Source organism: Pleurodeles waltl, chromosome 6, assembly GCF_031143425.1.
Source record: "Pleurodeles waltl isolate 20211129_DDA chromosome 6, aPleWal1.hap1.20221129, whole genome shotgun sequence".
Lineage (NCBI taxonomy): Eukaryota > Metazoa > Chordata > Amphibia > Caudata > Salamandridae > Pleurodeles > Pleurodeles waltl.
The window spans coordinates 130,535,744-130,555,299 of record NC_090445.1 but is presented as its reverse complement, the minus strand read 5'-3'; the positions used below and the strand labels follow the sequence as shown (position 1 = coordinate 130,555,299).

The window sequence follows — 19,556 nt, the reverse complement described above, 5'->3', positions numbered from 1 at the left end:
GGCAATTCTGACCGCGGCGGTAAAGCCGCGGTCAGAAAAGGGAAACTTCCCCTGCCCCAGGGAATCCTCCATGGCGGCGCTGCTTGCAACGCCGCCATGGGAATTCCGACCCCCTTACCGCCATCCTGTTCACAGGATTGTGGTAATGGGTGTCGTGGGGCCCCCTAACAGGGCCCCATAAAGATTTTCAGTGTCTGCTTTGCAGACACTGAAAATCGCGACGGGTGCCAAATCAAATCAAATCATTAACATTTATAAAGCACGCTACTCACCCGTGCGGGTCTCAAGGCGCTAGGGGAAAAAGGGGGGGGTTATCGCTGTTCGAACAGCCAGGTCTTTAGGAGTCTCCGGAAAGCGGAGTGGTCCTGGGTGGTCCTGAGGCTGGTGGGGAGGGAGTTCCAGGTCTTGGCCGCCAGGAAGGAGAAAGATCTCCCACCCGCCGTGGAGCGGCGGATGCGAGGGACAGCAGCGAGTGCGAGGTCAGAGGAGCGGAGGAGGCGGGTGGGGACGTAGAAGCTGAGGCGTCTGTTGAGGTATTCCGGTCCCTTGTCGTAGAGGGCTTTGTGTGCGTGGGTGAGAAGCCGGAAGGTGATCCTTTTGCTGACAGGGAGCCAATGCAGGTGTCTCAGGTGTGCGGAGATGTGGCTGCTGCGGGGTATGTCGAGGATGAGGCGGGCCGAGGCGTTTTGAATGCGTTGCAGGCGATTTTGGAGTTTGGCTGTGGTCCCGGCGTAGAGGGTGTTGCCGTAGTCCAGGCGGCTCGTGACGAGGGCGTGGGTCACGGTTTTTCTGGTGTCGGCGGGGATCCAGCGGAAGATCTTGCGGAGCATGCGGAGGGTGAGGAAGCAGGCAGAGGACACGGCGTTGACTTGCTTGGTCATGGTGAGAAGAGGGTCCAAGATGAAGCTGAGGTTGCGGGCGTGGTCTGTGGGGGTCGGTGCGGTGCCGAGGGCCGTGGGCCACCAGGAGTCGTCCCATGTTGCCGAGGATGAGGACTTCCGTTAGGCGGCTGAGCCTCATCCAATCTGCGACGTCCTTCATACCCTCTTGTAGGTTGGTCTTGGCGCTGGCGGGGTCCTTGGTGAGGGAGAGTATAAGTTGGGTGTCGTCGGCGTAGGAGGTGATGATGATGTCGTGCTTGCGTACGATGTTGGCGAGGGGGCTCATGTAGACATTGAAGAGTGTCGGGCTGAGTGATGAGCCTTGGGGTACGCCGCAGATGATCTCGGTGGGTTCTGAGCGAAACGGAGGGAGGTAAACTCTTTGGGAACGGTTTGAGAGGAAGGAGGCGATCCAGTCCAGGGCCTGGCCTTGGATCCCGGTGGAGCGGAGGCGGGTGATTAGGGTGCGGTGACAGACGGTGTCAAAGGCCACTGCACCCGTCGCACCCCTTCGACTCCGCCGGCATCCTCGTAGAAGGGGGTTTCCCGCTGGGCCGGCGGGCGGCCTTCTGGCGGTCGCCCGCCGGCCCAGCGGAAAAGCCAGAATGGCCGCCGCGGTCTTTTGACCGCGGTGCGGTCATTCGGCGGTTCCCGCTTGGCGGGCGGCGGTCCCTAAGTGACTTTCTGCACATAGATTTTTTCTTTTCAATTTCCTCTCTATATCATCCCATTTTAAAACTATAAAGTGTAATGGTATTACTTTAAGTGATGAACTTTCAGTCTCATACTCTTCTCAACATGATTTTGTTAGGCGGTTCTCTATTCTGGTCTTCACATCAGCAGTGTTTCTTATTCTCACCAAGTATTTTAAATAGTCAACTTTGCATGTAATAAGATAATTCACTTATCTGTATGCCTCCGTCTCCTCCGGATTACCACCATGTATAGTCCACTCAAGGAATGCATTCAGTCCATTGAATGGAAATGTTTACAGTCATTTCTACTCAGCAAAGAAATTGTGTGATGCAAATGTGGTTGTTTACTCCGTTCTGTGATAAGGCACATTACACTGGATAGTTCTACGGCACTGCTTCTTCCAAATTCCTTAAATACCTTTGACAACAAGAAGCTGTCATTTCTATGTTGTATTTTATGATCTCATTAGTAAGCCTTTCTCCACCAAGAGCCCCTTTTACTGTTACTGATTAAGTTAGTAAATACATTTTTTTTTTTTTTAAATGAACATCACCACTGAGTCTTTTAATAATACCCGTTGCTTGGTTACCCAGCAGGGCAAACGAAGGCTTTATATCGAATGTCTCACTTCCAGATGTCACTGTTAATCTTCTCCCATCATACCTTTTCAGCTTCTCCATAACTCGGATTCCTGTACTGGCAGTCTCCCACCAAAGAGCTCAAGCAGTAACAAAAGTACAGATTCCAGCCCACTGTGGCAGCCTCTCTCCGAGCATCATCACAGCCGTGCACAGACCTCGCAGCCACCTGAGACATCTGCGGTGGGGCACTCCAGCTCGGTACCCAATATAAGGAGCAAGAACTTCAGCATCACTGAACGCCAGCCTGGCCGAGATAATGAGCCGCAGCACTGCGGGGGGGACGCTCATCGCTCGGCACCGGATGCGACTTTGGGATCACTGGTGAGAGCTGAGAAGAACTTGGATGGCATTGGGATGCAGGTCTAATTTATACTCTGATTGTTATTGTTTCTAAAATAGCAGGTGGCTAATTCAGAGTCACTCTGTGAGTAGGAGCTTGGGCATAAGCACTGTGGGAACCTGATTTCACATTCGCTTGGACTCAGGCTCTGACCAAGAGAGGCATCATGCTGTTAAAAGTGCTTTGATGTAGGTTGGAAGAAATGAGCATCAGTAAGCCACTCTGTAATGGGCCATCACTAACACCTTATCTACTGGCTGAGAATAGGTATGAAAAGGGAAGGGACTCCAAATATTCCTCAACCTTTCCCTCCACCAATACTTATCATCACAATATGGACACTTTACACTTTAGTAAGGCCTGGCTGACGAGAATAGTATGTTGCAATCATGCACTTGATTGCATTTTTAAAAGTGGCAACAGAACTTAACTGCAATGTTTCTATATGTTTAGACGTAGTTATACATTGCCAGTTTAATAGAATAATTGTGAAAACTTCTGAGGGGCCCAATGTTTTTTTTAACACTGGGGCATGGCTTTCATTTTGAAGATCAGGATTTTAGACTTGTTGGTCTGTGACAGCAATACTCTTACTGGCTCTTTCAGTCGCACGGGAGGATGGGGTGTTAAACAGCCTGAAAGAAATGCCTCCCTATTCCGAGTTTGGCATGTCAAAACGGGGAATAACTTGTGGCGATGGTTTATAATTTAAAGCCACACAAGATTCCCCTTCTCAACACCTTTCCCATGCTCAGATGTTTCCAGGTAATCCCAGAGTGATTTCACCCAACTTGTACTGTCAAATCTGGCACAAACACTGTTACACCCATGTCACATTCACACAGGATTCTGAATAACATGGAGGAGTGTAGTATATAACTGTTAATTATTAAGAGCATTCATGAGAGCTGGTACAAAAAAGCAGTATGTGCGTGGGGCGCTAAGTGTGCACATTCAAGATAGACAGTGGAGCTAAGAAAGAGAGGGAGGACAATGGGAGAGGGTGTTAGAGAGAAATATGTTGTGAAAGTGAGTGAGAGCAAGAGGTTGAAGTAGAGAGGGAGAGCAATAGAAGAGGGAGAAAGGAGTCGACTTTCGCTCAACACAAGAGTAATATCATGCCAACTTAATTCCTGCTTAAGGCAAGTTGCAGATGGGCTAGCTGTCAGCTGCCTAAAATTTATTTGCGGCAATAAAGAGGTTTTAGTAGCTGGCAAAAATCCGTCCATCTAGAATAAACTTTGCTGGCCTAAGTCCTTCGGAGATCACCCCTCCTCCAAGTCAAAAGTAAAATCCTTGGTGTTATAATTGGCAATAAACTTGTTTTGGCCTACTGAGAACCTGGCCCCTCATGGAGAGTGGTGATACCAAGCTTGGTGCTATCACACCTAGACTCTGGGAACTTCCTATACTTGAGAGCCTGTGGTCTGTGATCAAAAGATTTCAGGTGATCCAAAACGCTGAAGCCTGGATTCTCCTGCTAATCACGAAGCATCGGGCTGCCTCGTCCGCACTAGCGACCTTACATTGGCTGCTGATAGAAAAGAGGATTCAGTTTAAGGTCCTATGTCTGGGCCACCGGGCGGTGCAAGGAAGGGACCACCAATCTTACAACATTTGATTCATCCTTACTGTCCCGGGAGATTGCTACAGTCTGGGAATCTAGGTCTGCTCTCCGTTCCCAGGGTTCAGAAAGCCAGGAGTGGAGGATGCTCGTTTGCATTCTTAGTACCCAGATTATGGAATACTTTACCACCAGCTCTCAGGAAGAACGACAACAAACTCAGCTTCAGTACACAGCTTATAATATATCTGTTCACTTAAAACATGATGATTCTGAGTCTGGCTGACGAATTAGCGCTGGGAAGCCCGTTGGGTAGACGTGCACTTAAGAAGTCCTATGAATAGAATAGAACGAGAGAGCCAGCAGTTGGGAGACAGAAGCAGTAATGGTGCAATGAGACAATTATGAGAGAGCTAGATAGAGCGATGAGACAGAAAATGGGTAAGGCCAAAAAAAAGAATGCAAGCTCAAAAATTCTGTCTGGCATAAGTGGACCTCTGCTAGAGGCTTACAGAAGAGGACTCCCTGGAGACCCACAGTCAGAATCCTAGTGAGCATTGGCACTGTGGCATAGAGCACCATAATGGCCTCTCCTAGGGTCAAACACAGGCATCCTTGATAGGGTTGTTACCTCTGCCACGTATATGATGCTGAGACAGTGGGAAGTCCGGAAATAAAGGTTTTTCTCAAATTGTACATGTTGTAGACATGCATCTCTACTACTGCCACCTATTGGAAAGATGTCGATACTGTTTTTTAAAAATTTCTTTTCAGTAGAAATTAGGGTTTGATTGGTCATGCCACTCCTGCTATTTGACCCCCCTCCCAGAGATATGCAAGTTTTAACTGTGTTCATATGAAACCATATTTCCGCTGACTGTAAAAATGCCAAAAAGCATCAGTAAAGTATACTAAGACCATAATGGCTGACACCGCATTCAATGATGTTTGACCAATAGTGGTGAGTCGTCCCATTCAGTGTCTACCAAAGGCGTGTTTTTTGTAGTTTCTTTACGATGTCACTATAGAAAATCCCACATTTTCAATCCTTCTCAAAATCGTGGAACATTCTGCAAACTCTGCACTCTTCAAAATACCATTAGGAGTCAATGGAATTTGTTTCCAAATGCTTCACTTGTACCAGTGGGCATGCGTATTAGTCACTATCCAGCACTCTCTAAGCAGCATCAGCTGGCAACATATGAGGGCTCCGTCTTCTTCATTAGGGGTATGTTTGTGCTGGCTGGCATAGTGGTTGGCACCACTGATATTGGCATGGGAGGCACACCGTCATTTTTCGCTGAGCTTTAACAATGTTTCCTATACACAGAGACAGCTTTCCAACCCATATAACTACCGCTATTCAGGTCTTAGTCCCTATACCAACACACCACATATGCGCCTGACGTTTCCCAGGAACCTTGAACAGAGACCGAAGCTCCCTCCACAGGGACACACGCAAACGTGTCCACATTACGCTGTTCTCTCGAAGCTGCACAGAAATGTTCATTTCCGGAAAGGCGTGATGTGGGGAGCTCTGCGCCCACTTGATCCTTTGAGTCAGGAGAGTTATAACCTGGGCTTGTTTCAAACATTATTTTATCTCAAAGCACAACTAAAGTGAATGCTTTTTACTTTTTTACTCGCAGGCCCCACTGCAACAAACGGTGCTTGCAACTAGTCTTCTCAGTCCTTCTCCAAGACAAGTTCAGTTCCAAAATATCCATTGCAAATCCAGAAAGGTAAACGAACCACCAATTGAGTGCTTCTTTTAGCCCCTCGCAACCAACTAATTCAATTTGGGTCTATTTTGAAACCATCCACCTATAACTGTGTTGCTGCTGAATACTTCTTCATCTCCATTTCTGCTGATCCTACAAGTTCACCTTTGTCCTCATATCTTCAAAACTGTCTTTATATCAATGACCATTTCCCACTTGTGTTACTGTAAAGTGGTTTAAGTCTGGAGCAGTGGATGCTGAACTACTTTAGACCATTTATATCGGTGGTAGTTGTTAGCTGACATGCCATATAGAAGTTTAACTGCAAACAAGCTATAATTAAGCCATCGCCACTTATACTTGTACATTTCTCCTGATCTGCAGAAACCCCACCATACAACCTGGCCTTCACTGAGCACTTCCTGGACTTCACTGCAGTGACTATCCTAAAACTTCTCAATCTGGGCATGTAACTGGGCTCAGGGAGGCCACCCCTTGAGGTCAAGAAATGTTAATCTACAAATGCAGAGGGTCAGGCAATGGCATACACCAGTAAAGAGCAATCACAAACAATGTAGGGGAAAAGGAACAAGGGCGAGAAGGCATGGCGGCCCTAATCTGTACCAGCTAATAAGGAATCAATAACTGGATTGCCACAGGTGAGGCTCAGATCTCTCCACACTAATAGGTAAACTCGGTTGTGGACAGATTGGTCTTATAGATAATCACTCTGCAACCTTCGCAGAAAGGATACCCGAGGATACGCGAGCCAATGGCATAAACAAGATTGTAATTATAAGCATAACTTCTGGATCCAGGAGCTAATCCCTTTACAAAAGGAATACATTTGTGCACAGTTGATGACACAGTAGTAGACTTACAAAAATACAAACAGAAAGAAAGAAAGAAAGAAAGACATTAGCAGCTCATTAGAGAGGGGACTTCTTGGAAGCTGCACCTGACAGCAGACTAAACACAAAACCTGGTAAATCAAAGAATAGAGCACGACCAGGACACAGACTGGCAGAAACACGGCAAGAATTGCTCAGCAAATAGTCAAGAGAGTTTCTGGTACACAGAGGTTTATCAGGCAAGGCATAAACAAAGAGCTTCAGGTAATGGCATCTTATAAGCAGTTCCAGGCAGAAGCAACCCATGGTAGAGAGTGTACTCCCCCATGCTAGTCAGAGGTGTGGAATTCCATCTCTCACTGGTGCTGAAAGAGATTCCCATGCAGAGGTTTACCAGGACTGTACCACTGAAAGCACTGCAGATTGGTTGTGAGGTTTTAGTGATTACCTGGAGTGCATATCCAGGCTGCCGTTGTTCTTTGCACTGCCCATAGCAGAGAGATGCAATTGTAAGAGTACAAACTTGGAGACTTCAATACATGGCTAGTTACGTTGATTTTAACAACGTAACAATATTGCCTGTCGGAGACATGGGGGTTTAATTTGGGGTCTCTTCACCCATTCTCCTAAGAGGGCAACCACAAAGAATCTTAAACTTTACCTATAAGCTTTTTTGAAGCATGTCTAATGCGATGCATATGTGAAAATATTACAGCTGATATTTAAGGAAGTGTGATGATTATAAATGCATCAAGAGTTAATAGATTTTAAAAACAAACAACAATATATGAATCATCTTAATAAATTCTACCTAATAATGATTAGCACTAAACAGCTTGCCAACATGAGGGACACATAGGCGGTCATTCTGACCGCGGCGGTCGGCGGTCGCCGCCCGCCAAGCGGTTCCCGCCGAAAGACCGCTCCGCGGTCAAAAGACCGCGGCGGCCATTCCGGCTTTCCCGCCGGGCCGGCGGGTGACCGCCAGAAGACCGCCGGCCGGCCCAGCGGGACAGCCCCTTCAACAATGAAGCCGGCTTGGAATGGAGCCGGCGGAGTTGAAGGGGTGCGACGGGTGCAGTGGCACCCGTCGTGATTTTCACTGTCTGCACAGCAGACAGTGAAAATCTATGTGGGGCCCTGTTAGGGGGCCCCTGCACTGCCCATGCCAGTGGCGTGGGCAGTGCAGGGGCCCCCAGGGGCCCCACGGCACCCGTTCCCGCCATCCTGGTTCTGACGGTGGACACTGCCAGAAACAGGCTGGCGGCAAGGGGGTCGGAATCCCCATGGCGGTGCTGCAAGCAAGGCCGCCATGGCGGGTTCCCTGGGCCAGCGGGAAACCGGCGGGAAACCTCCGGCTCCCCTTTTCCGACCGCAGCTTTACCGCCGCGGTCAGAATCGCCCAGGAAGCACCGCCAGCCTGTTGGCGGTGCTTCCGCCGCACTCCGCCATGGTGGTCATGGACCGCCAAGGTCAGAATGACCCCCATAGTGTTTGTCATACACCTGAAAGCCTGCAGTAGTCCGCAAGACCAATGTATGTTTCTGAGAAGTGACTGTGGTTTTTATCCTCAGCCTTGGTAGAAAAACAAGTTTCCTTGAGGTCGAAAATGTTCCTCTCTCCTTGAGTGAGCAAAAGACTGAGGGCCTGATTTAGAGTCGGCGGATGGGTTACTCCATCACAAACATGCCAGATATCTCATCCGCCGTAATGTGATCCACATAGGCTATAATGGGATTGTAATACGGTGGAGAGAATATCCGTTACGTTTGTAATGGAGCAACCCACTCTGCCAAACTCTAAATCAGGCCCTCTGTTTTTTTATGGAGTCTCAAAGTTTTGATGAGGTAACATCCGCATTATTAGTAATGTACCATGAGAGGAAAATTATTCACAATTTTGCACATGCAGTGTATGCTGATGTTAATATCCAACCTGTTATATAAATATATGAAAATGGAAACTAAAGGCACATTTTCAAAATTCACAATACATTTAACACACAGTGCCATCTGATAATAATCCTAAATGTAGAAAAATTGCATATTATTATTATATATGAGTACACACTGTAATCACCCACACAATCGTCAGTAGCAAACTGGACTACGGCAACCCACTCTAAGCCGGCATTACCAAGAGACTGTATTCAAGACTACAAAGAATCCAGAATGCAGCAGCAAGGCTCATCCTGGAGATCCCCCGACCCAGCCACATCTCCTCTAACCTCAAAGTCCTACACTGGCTCCCAGTCATCAAGCGCATCACCTACAGACTTCTGACACACACCTACAAGGCACTATAAAACACAGGACCGGCCTACCTCAACCACTGCCGCACCTTCTAAGTCCCCAACAGACAACTTTGTTCTTCCTAGCTGGCCCTCACGGCCATTCCTAAGATCCGAAAAAAGCACAGCAGGGGGAAGATCCTTCTCCTACCTCGCAGCCCGTACATGGAACACACTACCTCTCAAACTCAAACTGTCCACATCACTGAAGCAGCTCAGGAAGGATCTCAAGACCTAGCTATTCAATTGAGCAGCACGCCTGCAACAGCACCTTGAGAGCCGTGCTATAGAAATACTGATTGATTGATTGATTAACTGTTGTATACTGGCAACAGCAATAGGTCTAAACCAACTAGGCAGCAGGGTAGGAATTCTAGTACAAAAGCTGTGTACAAAACAAGCCTTTGTGACAAAAAACACAGCTGAGTACTCTTTTCAAAGTCAGGTTTGTGCAGTAGTCATGCTATTAATATCCAAATTGTTGTGTCAAACTTAGATTCATTTGAGGATAGTCATGGTGAAAAACAAACCCTGAATACAATAGAAGGTGCTGGTGAAAGAACAGAAAGTAGTGCCCTAGAAGACATTGTAGGCAAAAGATTATTAAAAATCATAGTTGAAGGGCCTACAAGTGAATAAAAAAATGACATTTGTGCCGTCAAAGAAGCCAGCGGCATATAATAGTTGACTAAAGTGATGTTGATAACATGTTATAGCAAACCAGAATATATAGATGGCACCGGAGGCAACAACAGCAGTGATCCATAAGTACCAGTCGTGATGATGGGTATTTGTGGGCTCCACACAATGAGTAATGAATAACAAGTAACTCCATTATCTCCCACAAATCATGGAGAGCACAGATTAGAAGTTTCATAAGACAAAGACTTGGAAAATTAATTGACGAAAGGACAACCTAACTCCCGACAACACCTTTCCCACCCTAATTGACAAAATAAATCGAGTAAGTGGCCTCCATTTCCCTAACCCTGGGCGAAGTCTTCACCAAAACCACAACAGCATGTGGTTCATCTGAATGACTAGCTCACTATTGTCCAGCTCATGTATTCAAGAACATCCTCCTTTGATGCTTTGCTGACGTTCCTGTCAGACCTTTCATCAATGTATTGCTAAAGACAAGAACATTACCAAGCAAACTCAAAGGTGTTTACATAAAACATTCTTAACAGTCTAGCCTTGCTCCTATCAACCTTCTAACTACAGACTGATAACTAAGCCTGATTAACAGGCAAACTCTTTGATAGATGTCCTTTCAATCAGGTATGTAGTCGGAGAAAAAAGTACCCTTCTCTCAGGCTATCAAAGTGGAATTACATCCTGGCTGTGGTACTAAAGCAGCATTGATAGTTGCCTGGGATGATATAAAAACTACTATTGACTCAAATTGAGTTGCGCCACCGCATCAACTTGATCTCTCATTGGTCTTTGATATTCTTATGTTCTTACACTTCTACTGAGATGTGATGACCTAGGAGTTCCCTGAAATGGATCGCCTCATATTTCAATGACAGATCTCTGGTCATCTCACTTCTTCCTTTCTCCTCGGAACCATTCAGATCTACATCTGGCATATCCCAAGACTCAACCATTGCTCTCCTCCATTTCATTGTTCTCCTTTGTCTGCTACCTGATATTATATTTTCTGTTACTGGTCTGAATGTGCATATAACACTCTAGACATCCAAAAGCTAGCAAATCCATTGAATTTTTACCCACATACTTTCAGACAAACAACTGGCCACTTGAAGCTAGCCTACCACCTCACACTAAATATCTTACAAACTGAGATAATAGCATGTTGTAAATGGACCGGCACTCACTCATCATTCATCTGGCCTTGGGCACTTGGGCATGCCATCCCATTTAGGTGGAGTGAGAAACCTAGAGTTGATTATGGATTTGAATCCCTCACTTCTACCACAAGTAAATCAAGTCTCCAGACAGAGTGTCTGCATGATCAGGTGTCTTTGGTGTATTTGCCCACATCTTGGCTTTCCTCAAAAAGTTCAATCTACTGTTACTCTAGTACTCTCCCATCTTAACTATGCCAAGGGGCTATATCTCAGAGCGCCACTGTTAATAATACAGAAATTCCAGCGAAATCCAGAATGCAGGTTCTCGTTATACCTATGTGAACCCATATCACCAAATCACTCTACACCGCTGGAGCAAAATACGTTTCAGTCTTTTAGTCCTTTCTAAGTGTGTTCCATGCAATTGGACAACATTTCTTTTACCATAAACTAAAAAAAGGCCATTGTGTGCTAGGCTGGCACTATTTTTGACTCCCTTACCTGTCAAACAGTTGTGAATTGTTTGAGGCTTATTCATGTTCAAGAATGCCAATCTCTGGAACTCGATCCTTGCATAAGAAAAATCTAAAATCACCTTCAATTCAAGAAAGCATAGATTTCTGACTCTTCTCATTATGTATAAATTGGAAAATAGATATGTGCTGATGTGTAACTTTATCACTCTCTCCACTTCGTCTCATGCTTAAGCGAGGTAATGCACAGCGCAACATGACTGAAGCATGTATTTGAACCTCACGCACCTCACCCAAACTCTTCTATGGATACTTTATGTACTATAATCAGCATCCTTCCAACCACAGCCTCTGAAAGGGCCACAGGAATCTTAACTTCCTCTGCATCTAACAGAATGTAAAAAATAGGGCTTTTCTTAAGGTTTCACTCTTTCAATTCATTAGCTACGTGTATTTTTGTGAAAATAGAGCTGTATAAATTGTGACCATAAAACTATTGTACCATAAACAATACACTCATTTATAGTATATTGTCGTCTTATTTTATGGTTGCTGTTTCTGTTTGCCTATGATTCTTTATCACTGCATTGTTTTCTTGACAAGAGAAGAATCATTTCCACTCATTTTTAGGTTGAGCATAGCAGCGCACAAGTGCTGCTTTTCCAACGTGTTGGTATGTATCTGGGCTTTTAACTGCACCCACCACACGCCCATCATTATCACTTGCTCATGGGCTTGCCTTTCGAAAATCCTTTATTTTCGTTGGTAAATGCATTACGCTTGTCCCTCCTTGGGGCGGTTTAGTTACCGCTTTGGACATCGCCGCTGTTACATGGCTAATTGCACTTTTGCTGATATGTTTGACTGCAAGCGAACGTCTTTTTCCTTTTATGTGGTGCTTCACGCTGATGCCGCGGCGCTTTGAATCGGCTCGTTTATGTGAAACTGTATTACTTTTCATTTTCAATTTACGTGGCACGAAAAGTCCGGTTAGGAGTTTACAACGCTAATACCTCTAGCTCAATCAAATGCGAGACCCATTGCATTGCAAATGCTTGTTCTTATTTATCCTCACCTCCTTTTTTCATAGTTCTCTTCTTTTCCTGAAAGTGACCCTTTTAAATTTTCTTTGACCTGTTCAGGGTTCACTCTGTGTTTAGCACTTCTGGTGCCATAGTATACACTAGGCGCACTTTCGCTGTTTTTGCCATGGTGCACCTTCAGTTAGAAGTGTGCATCATTTCAAATAACTCACTGACATCAGCAAACATGCGCATTGGTGAAAGGTGAACCCGCTGTTTCAAGGAGTCAGTCTGTCTTTCACCTTACAGGCAGCAACACACCTGCCTTTCAAAGGAGGAAAGATCCCTCTAGGTGGGCAGTTAGACTGACTGCACCAGCCAGCAGAGATGTCTTCTTTATGGGACACCTGTTGCCCCCTGGCAGGATCTTCAACGGGGGCTGCCTTGACTGCACCCCTGCTTGCGGTGACACTCAGTACACCGCCAGGTGGTATCTTTTTCCTTATCCTGCATCCATAACATGATGCTCAAGCAGAGGTAAAGCGTTTCCCTCATTAACAAGCGACCGTGCCCCCATGCCAATAAGGGAATGCCCCCTTAGTACTGCGCTGTCACAACGTGTATTCCAAAAGGGGCCCACAGAACGTCATCAGCCCATTCTGTAAGTGCCTGGGATGTAGAAATCGGGCACACACGCCTAGTGCTCTCCTGGGGAACTTTGTGTAATATAGCTCGTGGTGCATTCCATCTCCAAATGCTTTTAATTTGAAGTTGTTTGGCAAAATACACTATCTTGAGTTCTTCCAAATGACGGTGCTCTTTTTTTGGTTACAATGACAAAGATAAAAACATTTCAATCATCATTTTGATATTTTCCCTGTAAATATTTTTTTCTCAGTATTTCCATAGGCTACCAAAATAGTGCTTGGATACAAGGTCTACTGAAAATTCTTACATAAGCTCAAATATGTGACAATTTACCGGCTCCGTGCATAAAAGTTATAATCAATATGTAGAAGTGATGTCACTCTTTAAAATCCTACATTGCGTTTTTTTATGTTTATAGAGTAGCATTAAAGTGAGAAACATTCAGGTATATTTTTGAGTTAAATTTTATTAAATAAGCCGTTTAATTTTTGTATCCACACCACACACCCATTTTTAACATGTGCTTGTAATTCAATTTAGGCTTGAGCCTTAGTATCCACATTTTCATAGGTCTATTTATTTCATTGTGTAGGATTTCTTTGTCCATGTTTGGTTCAATGATCATACCATAGACTACAAACAATGTGGATTTTAGGTGTATTTATCCCTGGTTCTTTGTAAGAAAATCTCGTAATCATTGTCTAAAACCTAGGTTTCCTCTGTATGTGGCAATGATGTTTTATGGAAATGTTTGTATTTCAAGCTTTGCCTATTGTCTGCAATTTAGTTACTTTTTCTTTGTTCTTTGGATATATATGTTGAAATGAACTGTTGAAAATCTGCTTTTATTGGACTCAAGCTCCTTCTCACACATTACATTTTCCTTAATATCTATACAGGTAATATCTATGGATAGGTCGTAGGTCCACTCCTGTTGCGTAAGCCTCTGGAGCAAGGGCAGTTGCGTTGCTAATGTCATTTTGCCCTTTTGTGTCATTTTATGTTGAGACAATCCTGCCACTGTGATCATACAGTCGTTTTTGTGCCATATTCAACTAGAAAACCTATTGCTGGAAGTCAGTAGTTGTTGTTGGAGCTTAGCTGAACTCAAACCTGAAAAATGTTTAAAACATAGTGATTACCCCTACCCCTCCCCTCTGAAAGGGCCACAGGAATCTTAACTTCCTCTGCATCTAACAGAATGTACAAAATAGGGCTTTTCTTAAGGTTTCACTCTTTCAATTCCTTAGCTACATGTATTTTTGTGAAAATAGAGCTGTATAAATTGTGACCATAAAACTATTGTACCATAAATAATACAGACTCATTTATAGTATATTGTCGTCTTATGCCACACCCCTCTAAGAATGGACAGGGCCCATCTGCATGCAGTTTGATCAGGTCTGATCTATTGGTCTGTCGACCTTACAACCTATATTCCCTAGTGGCAGTCACCACTAGATAGTAATAGTTAGGATCTAATTTCTATAGAAAAAGCATTTGTATTAATTGCCTATATCTTTGGCGCTGGTTGATGAGTCTGCCCAAAATTGTCCCCAAAAAATCCACGCTCACGTTAGCTGCTGTCTCAAAAGTTTCAGGGTGATCCATTAAGCGGGGGCGAGAAAATGGAGGGGGGGTCCTGAAACATGTTTTCCCCATGTTAATTCACATAGGGTTTTTGAACAGGTCTACAGCCCAAGCCGCTGGACGGAATTACACCAAATTTGGCAGAAAGGTACCTCGTAGTCCAGAAAGAGCCCTTTTTGTTATTTGGTATAAATCCGTTCAGTAGTATTTGAGATATTAAAGAACATTTAAATTTGTATATATAGGGATGGGAAGGTTTCACCAGCCCTCCCAATCTTTTGCTGAGATCTGATTAGCTGCCAACACTTCAACAATAAAGTGTTGGCAGCCATATTGGGACTTGGTTTCAGCCAAGTCCCTGAAAAAAGATTAAAAATGAGAAAAGGGGCCAGGGTAGGGACGCCCGACCCCTTAGCTCTGGTGCTTGGGTCACAGAGGGACCACCCCACGGCAACAAAATACCTTTTAAAAAAGAATTTGCTGCGTATTCGCGACGGGGTCGCGAATATGTGGAAAAAAAATTAAAAACAAAAATCAAGTGCCGTCTCATGCGCTTGTTTTAATAAAGCCCCTTGGTGGGCCAGGTCCTGGGGCATATAAAAAATAAAGGAGGGGGTGCACGGGCCCCCCTCCTGGGCTTATTTATGCCCTGGAGACCACCATCTCCCTGGGGCATATTTTCATTAGTATGCGGGGCCGCGTAGCCCTCTGTGCCCCAGGGCCACCACCTCCCAGGGGCAAAATTGATTTGTTATTGTAGGGTGTCCTGCAGCCACGCTGCAGCCTCGAGGGCCGCCACCTCCCTGGGGCTAAATAATCAATATGGGGGGGGGGGTCCTGCATGGCCTGCCTGCAGCCCTGGGGATCCCTTGCCCCGGGGACCACAACTTCCCCGAGGCTGTTTAAACGTTGGAGAGGGACCCCCTCGTTGAGCCAGTAATGGCCCCCGGGACTGCCACCTCCCCAGGACTGGCTCCTGCTATGTCCCGGGGTGCCCACTCCCAGGACACAGCTGTTAGCGCTGACTTTGTGGGGATGTTTACAGTTCCTGCCAAGTCAGAGCTAACACTCCAGTTCCAGCAAGCGAGAGCTGTTAAACAGCTCTTGCTTGCTGGGAGTGGAGGTTTCCTCTGTTTCCCTGCCCACAAAGATGCAGTCCCATTGCAGTGCCTGGAAAGATGGGCAGGCCCCCCTCCCTAAAAAAAAAAAGTGTTAAGGCCAAGCCCTCGGGATGGGGTCCCTGGGCCAAATTCGTCCGGGGTGGGGGGCCATGCAACCCCCCCCAAAAAAAGTTTTAGAAAGCCAAGCCCTGAGGGAAGAAGACCCCGGGCCGAAATCGGCTGGGGGAGGGGACCGGGCAGTCCCCTCCTCCATTTAATGAAGGCCAGGCCCTGGGGATGGGGTCCTCGGGCTTAGATCAGCCCAGGAAAGGGGGCTACGCACCTCTGCTCATTGAATTGTAGGGGGCCCCAGGAGATGGAGCCCCTGGGGCCAAAATCAGCCTGGGGAAGGGGACCATACAGGCCCCCCTCCCCCACACTGGCCATTAACCCAACAAGATAGCACTTACTAACTAACCAGTAGAAAGTGCTCCTGTTGGATAGACATTTTGTGCAAACTGTTGATTCTTGTTGGATAAACAAGCAGGTGAGCTTGCGTTCTGGGCATGATGCTTATTTCACAAAAATGTAACCCCAACAGGAAGCACTTACAAATATAAACATGGCAGGTGCCCCAGTTGGAGCTCCAATTCTGGAAAGGACAAATGATCCTAACTCCTGGGCTTGGCAAAGGCAAAGCAAGCATGTTTACTCCGCAATTCCATATTGAAAAATTATCTGAAATCCTTTGTGAAGGTAAATACATCTTTCATCTGTTCAAGCAGAATCAGACACTCTCTCACCCACCTAGACCTTCTCACACCCATCCTCACACCCACAACGACCCTCTCCAACCCACTCTCACACTCAGACAGGCACTCTCATAGCCACTCTTACACCTAGAAACACACTCTCACACCTGTTCTCACACCCAGAGAGACATGCCCTGCGGCCAATTACGGCAAATTAATTTAGATGAACAGAAAAGCTGCTTCCAGTGCTTTTCACATGCTCCGAATTATATGATTTATACAGAACGTACCCATTTAGTATATAGTAAAAGTTGCTATTATCAAACTCAGTGATTCTTATTTTACATTAAAGCCTGCTCTGATACTCAAATATGTAACCACACAGAACTCAACAATGCATGCTCAAAACAGTGAGCTACATACCAGTGAACCATGTGCAACCGTCTTCCATGCCAGTTCTGACCAATCCAAGAGAAACTCTCTGCAGCAAGGTCTTTCTTTAATATTTAGGAGAACTGATAATCCAGCATGTGTCTTCCAGCAAACCCACTCTAGCACACCAGAACTCATTGTCGTGTATACAACCTGTCGCTTTCTGCTTTAAGAGTAAATACTTTCAGGTCTGATGAAATCTAAAAGTCTTATGCAGGGGAGGCTCATCCATTAGGGCAGAGGAGCATCACCCCCCGCCAGCAGCGGCAGCTACAAACTTTACAAGGAAATGATAATAAACAATGTTTATTATCGTTTCCTTATAAAGGGGCAGGGCCACGGGGGTGACGAGGAGTGAGGGGGAGGGCGCATGTGTGTTTGGCTGGCCATCTGGGGCAGCCAAACACACGTGCAATAGGCTCTCTCCAGCCCAGCAACACAGTTGCCGGGCTGGAGAGAGCTAGCACAGGCTCCCAGTCTGCCCGGGAGCACCCTGGCTGGGAGCTTCCAGCCAATCCTGTCGCTGCTCTGAGCAGCGTTAGGATTGGCCACAGGGCAGGCTGGGAGCCTGTGCCTGCCTGCAGTGACGGAGGAGAGGAGGGGTGCGATGGAGGAGGTGTTTGTTTATTTTTTTTATTTAATTATAACCCACCGGAACCCCCCTCCCTCCACCTCAGCCCCCTGCCTGAAGTCCCCGCCCCCCGAGCACTGCCCCACCCCTTCCTAGTGGTTCGAGCCGCGACTGGCCTAATGTATGTCTGATGTGACAGAATGGGTGACATTACTGTTTCTATCACTCATTATCACCAGTGGACCATAATCACATTTGCTATTTTCAAAACTGATATACCTCAGAATTATCCCCACATGTCAGAGAAGGTAGAGGACATCTTGAATATAAATACAATCTCCTTTCATCATGAGTATTTGTATTTTATGGCGAAGAAATCAGTACATATCACCTGGATTTTAAAGTGTTATATGCTTTTACATGTGTAGATTACTGGAAGGAAATAGATAATTGGGGACTGTATCAAATGTAGATCTCTCTGATGGAGGCTAATTACTGGAATGTTCATGAATTATTTATGTGCCACTTGCACATAAACCACTGAATTCTAAGAGCAAAGCTAAGTCTTTCTGATGTTGAAAACAACAGCATTTGTTTGCTTGTATGATGCAATGCCATGAGTAATTATTTTTCTTTTTTTCTTTTGTGCAGCTGATAAAAAGAACTGATTTGTCGATAAATCATGAACACTTGAACCTTTTTCTGTCACCATCTGTTCCTGTACAGCTGGTGCTGAAGCGGGCCATGGCCTCCAAGGATGCCTCCAGAGGACACAGCTCTGCCCCTCAGACCCTTCCAGCTAACAGGTGGCGACAAGACCAAGTTTCCCAGCTTTGTGAAGGGGGGAGTCCAGGTTCCTCATTACTGGCTCAGGAGTCACCACCCCCCTTGGGGAATGTTCCGCTGCAGGTCTGGAAGTCTATAGATCCTGGCAGCAGAGAGAGGTCGCTTGAGGACTGTGAAATGCTCCGGAAGCAGAGACTTGGGCCCACTGAGGAGCTTCCCATCGTCCATGAAGAGCAGAGTCGAAAACCGCAACATGGACATCGAGCCCGTGAGTGTATTGTTGCGAGCCTGGGAGTTGTCTTGCACAGTCATAAACTAGGATTGACATGCACTCTTTCTATTATTTAAGGTCTCCGAAATACAAGATCATTACTTGATATAAAGGCCTAATTTAGAGTTTGGTGGACAGACTCTGTCACAAATGTGGCTGATTTCCGGTCCGCCATATTAGAAGTGCCATTGGCTATAGCGGATCGGACATCCACCACGTTTGTGACTCAGTACCATGTCCGTCAAACTCCAAATAAGGTCGTAAGTCCGTGGGCACAGAAGAGACCAAGAATAGCCATCTTTTCAGTTTCTTTCAAGTTCTTTCAAGAATACAGATTGTCCGTCTTCAGGTGAAGATGGAGAGGTAGCAAGGTCCAGAGTTTAATGGCCTATACCTGAATACTTATACTCCTCCCCTTAACGGAAGAAATAGGACTGAAGACAACCATATCCTTGGTAACAAAGAGCTATGCCCAGGACAATATTGCGGCCACCTGGCTTTCTGAAAATAAGGGATCATACACTGGAATTGTGTATCTCTACGTCCACATGTGTTGCCTTGGGCAGGGGTACTAACTCTGTGGCTCTGTGTAGCTCCCCATTGGTATCTTCTACTGTGATGTAGAACAAAAGATATACAATTCTGTAAGCTCACCAACACATCAGTGAAAACGGTTTGTTTAGAAGAGAACAGAGTTGGGTGTTCCGCCGGGCCGCACAAAAATATGGTGTAAATGATGACATCCAGTGGAGTGAGTTAGAAAACTGATTACACTTACCACCACCTCTCTCCTATACTCTCCACGTGGAAGCCCCGTCCTTTTATGACTACCACCTTTTACTATCATCATTGAGTTACAAAGGAATCTCTCCCTGCCTCCACCTGGGCATAGTGACCTTGTTTTTACAATGCTGTTAATTTGTCTGCGCACTCCATTTGGATGTCCCGTAAACAGCAATACGAGTTTTGCTGCACCACTCCTGAGGCGAAACGATTTTCACTTCAATATGTCGCCGACTCCCCCATCTCTCCGAGCTCACTGTTATGAGTCATGCCCCTCTATCTATTTTGGTATAAATGACCAGAACAGGTGTTCTTTCCTCAACCTGTTCA

The 19,556-nt window shown here is 45.8% G+C and overlaps 1 protein-coding gene across 1 annotated transcript in view; it reads left to right on the top strand.

The window, feature by feature from the left end:
- The window catches only part of TTLL6 (tubulin tyrosine ligase like 6), a 165,812-nt gene that overhangs the window by 137,452 nt on the left and 8,804 nt on the right, over positions 1-19,556 (top strand). The window contains exons 13-14 of the mRNA XM_069237573.1: positions 2,249-2,539; positions 18,038-18,440. Coding sequence (XP_069093674.1) covers positions 2,249-2,539; positions 18,038-18,440 — 694 coding nt within the window. The remainder of the gene's footprint in view (positions 1-2,248; positions 2,540-18,037; positions 18,441-19,556) is intronic.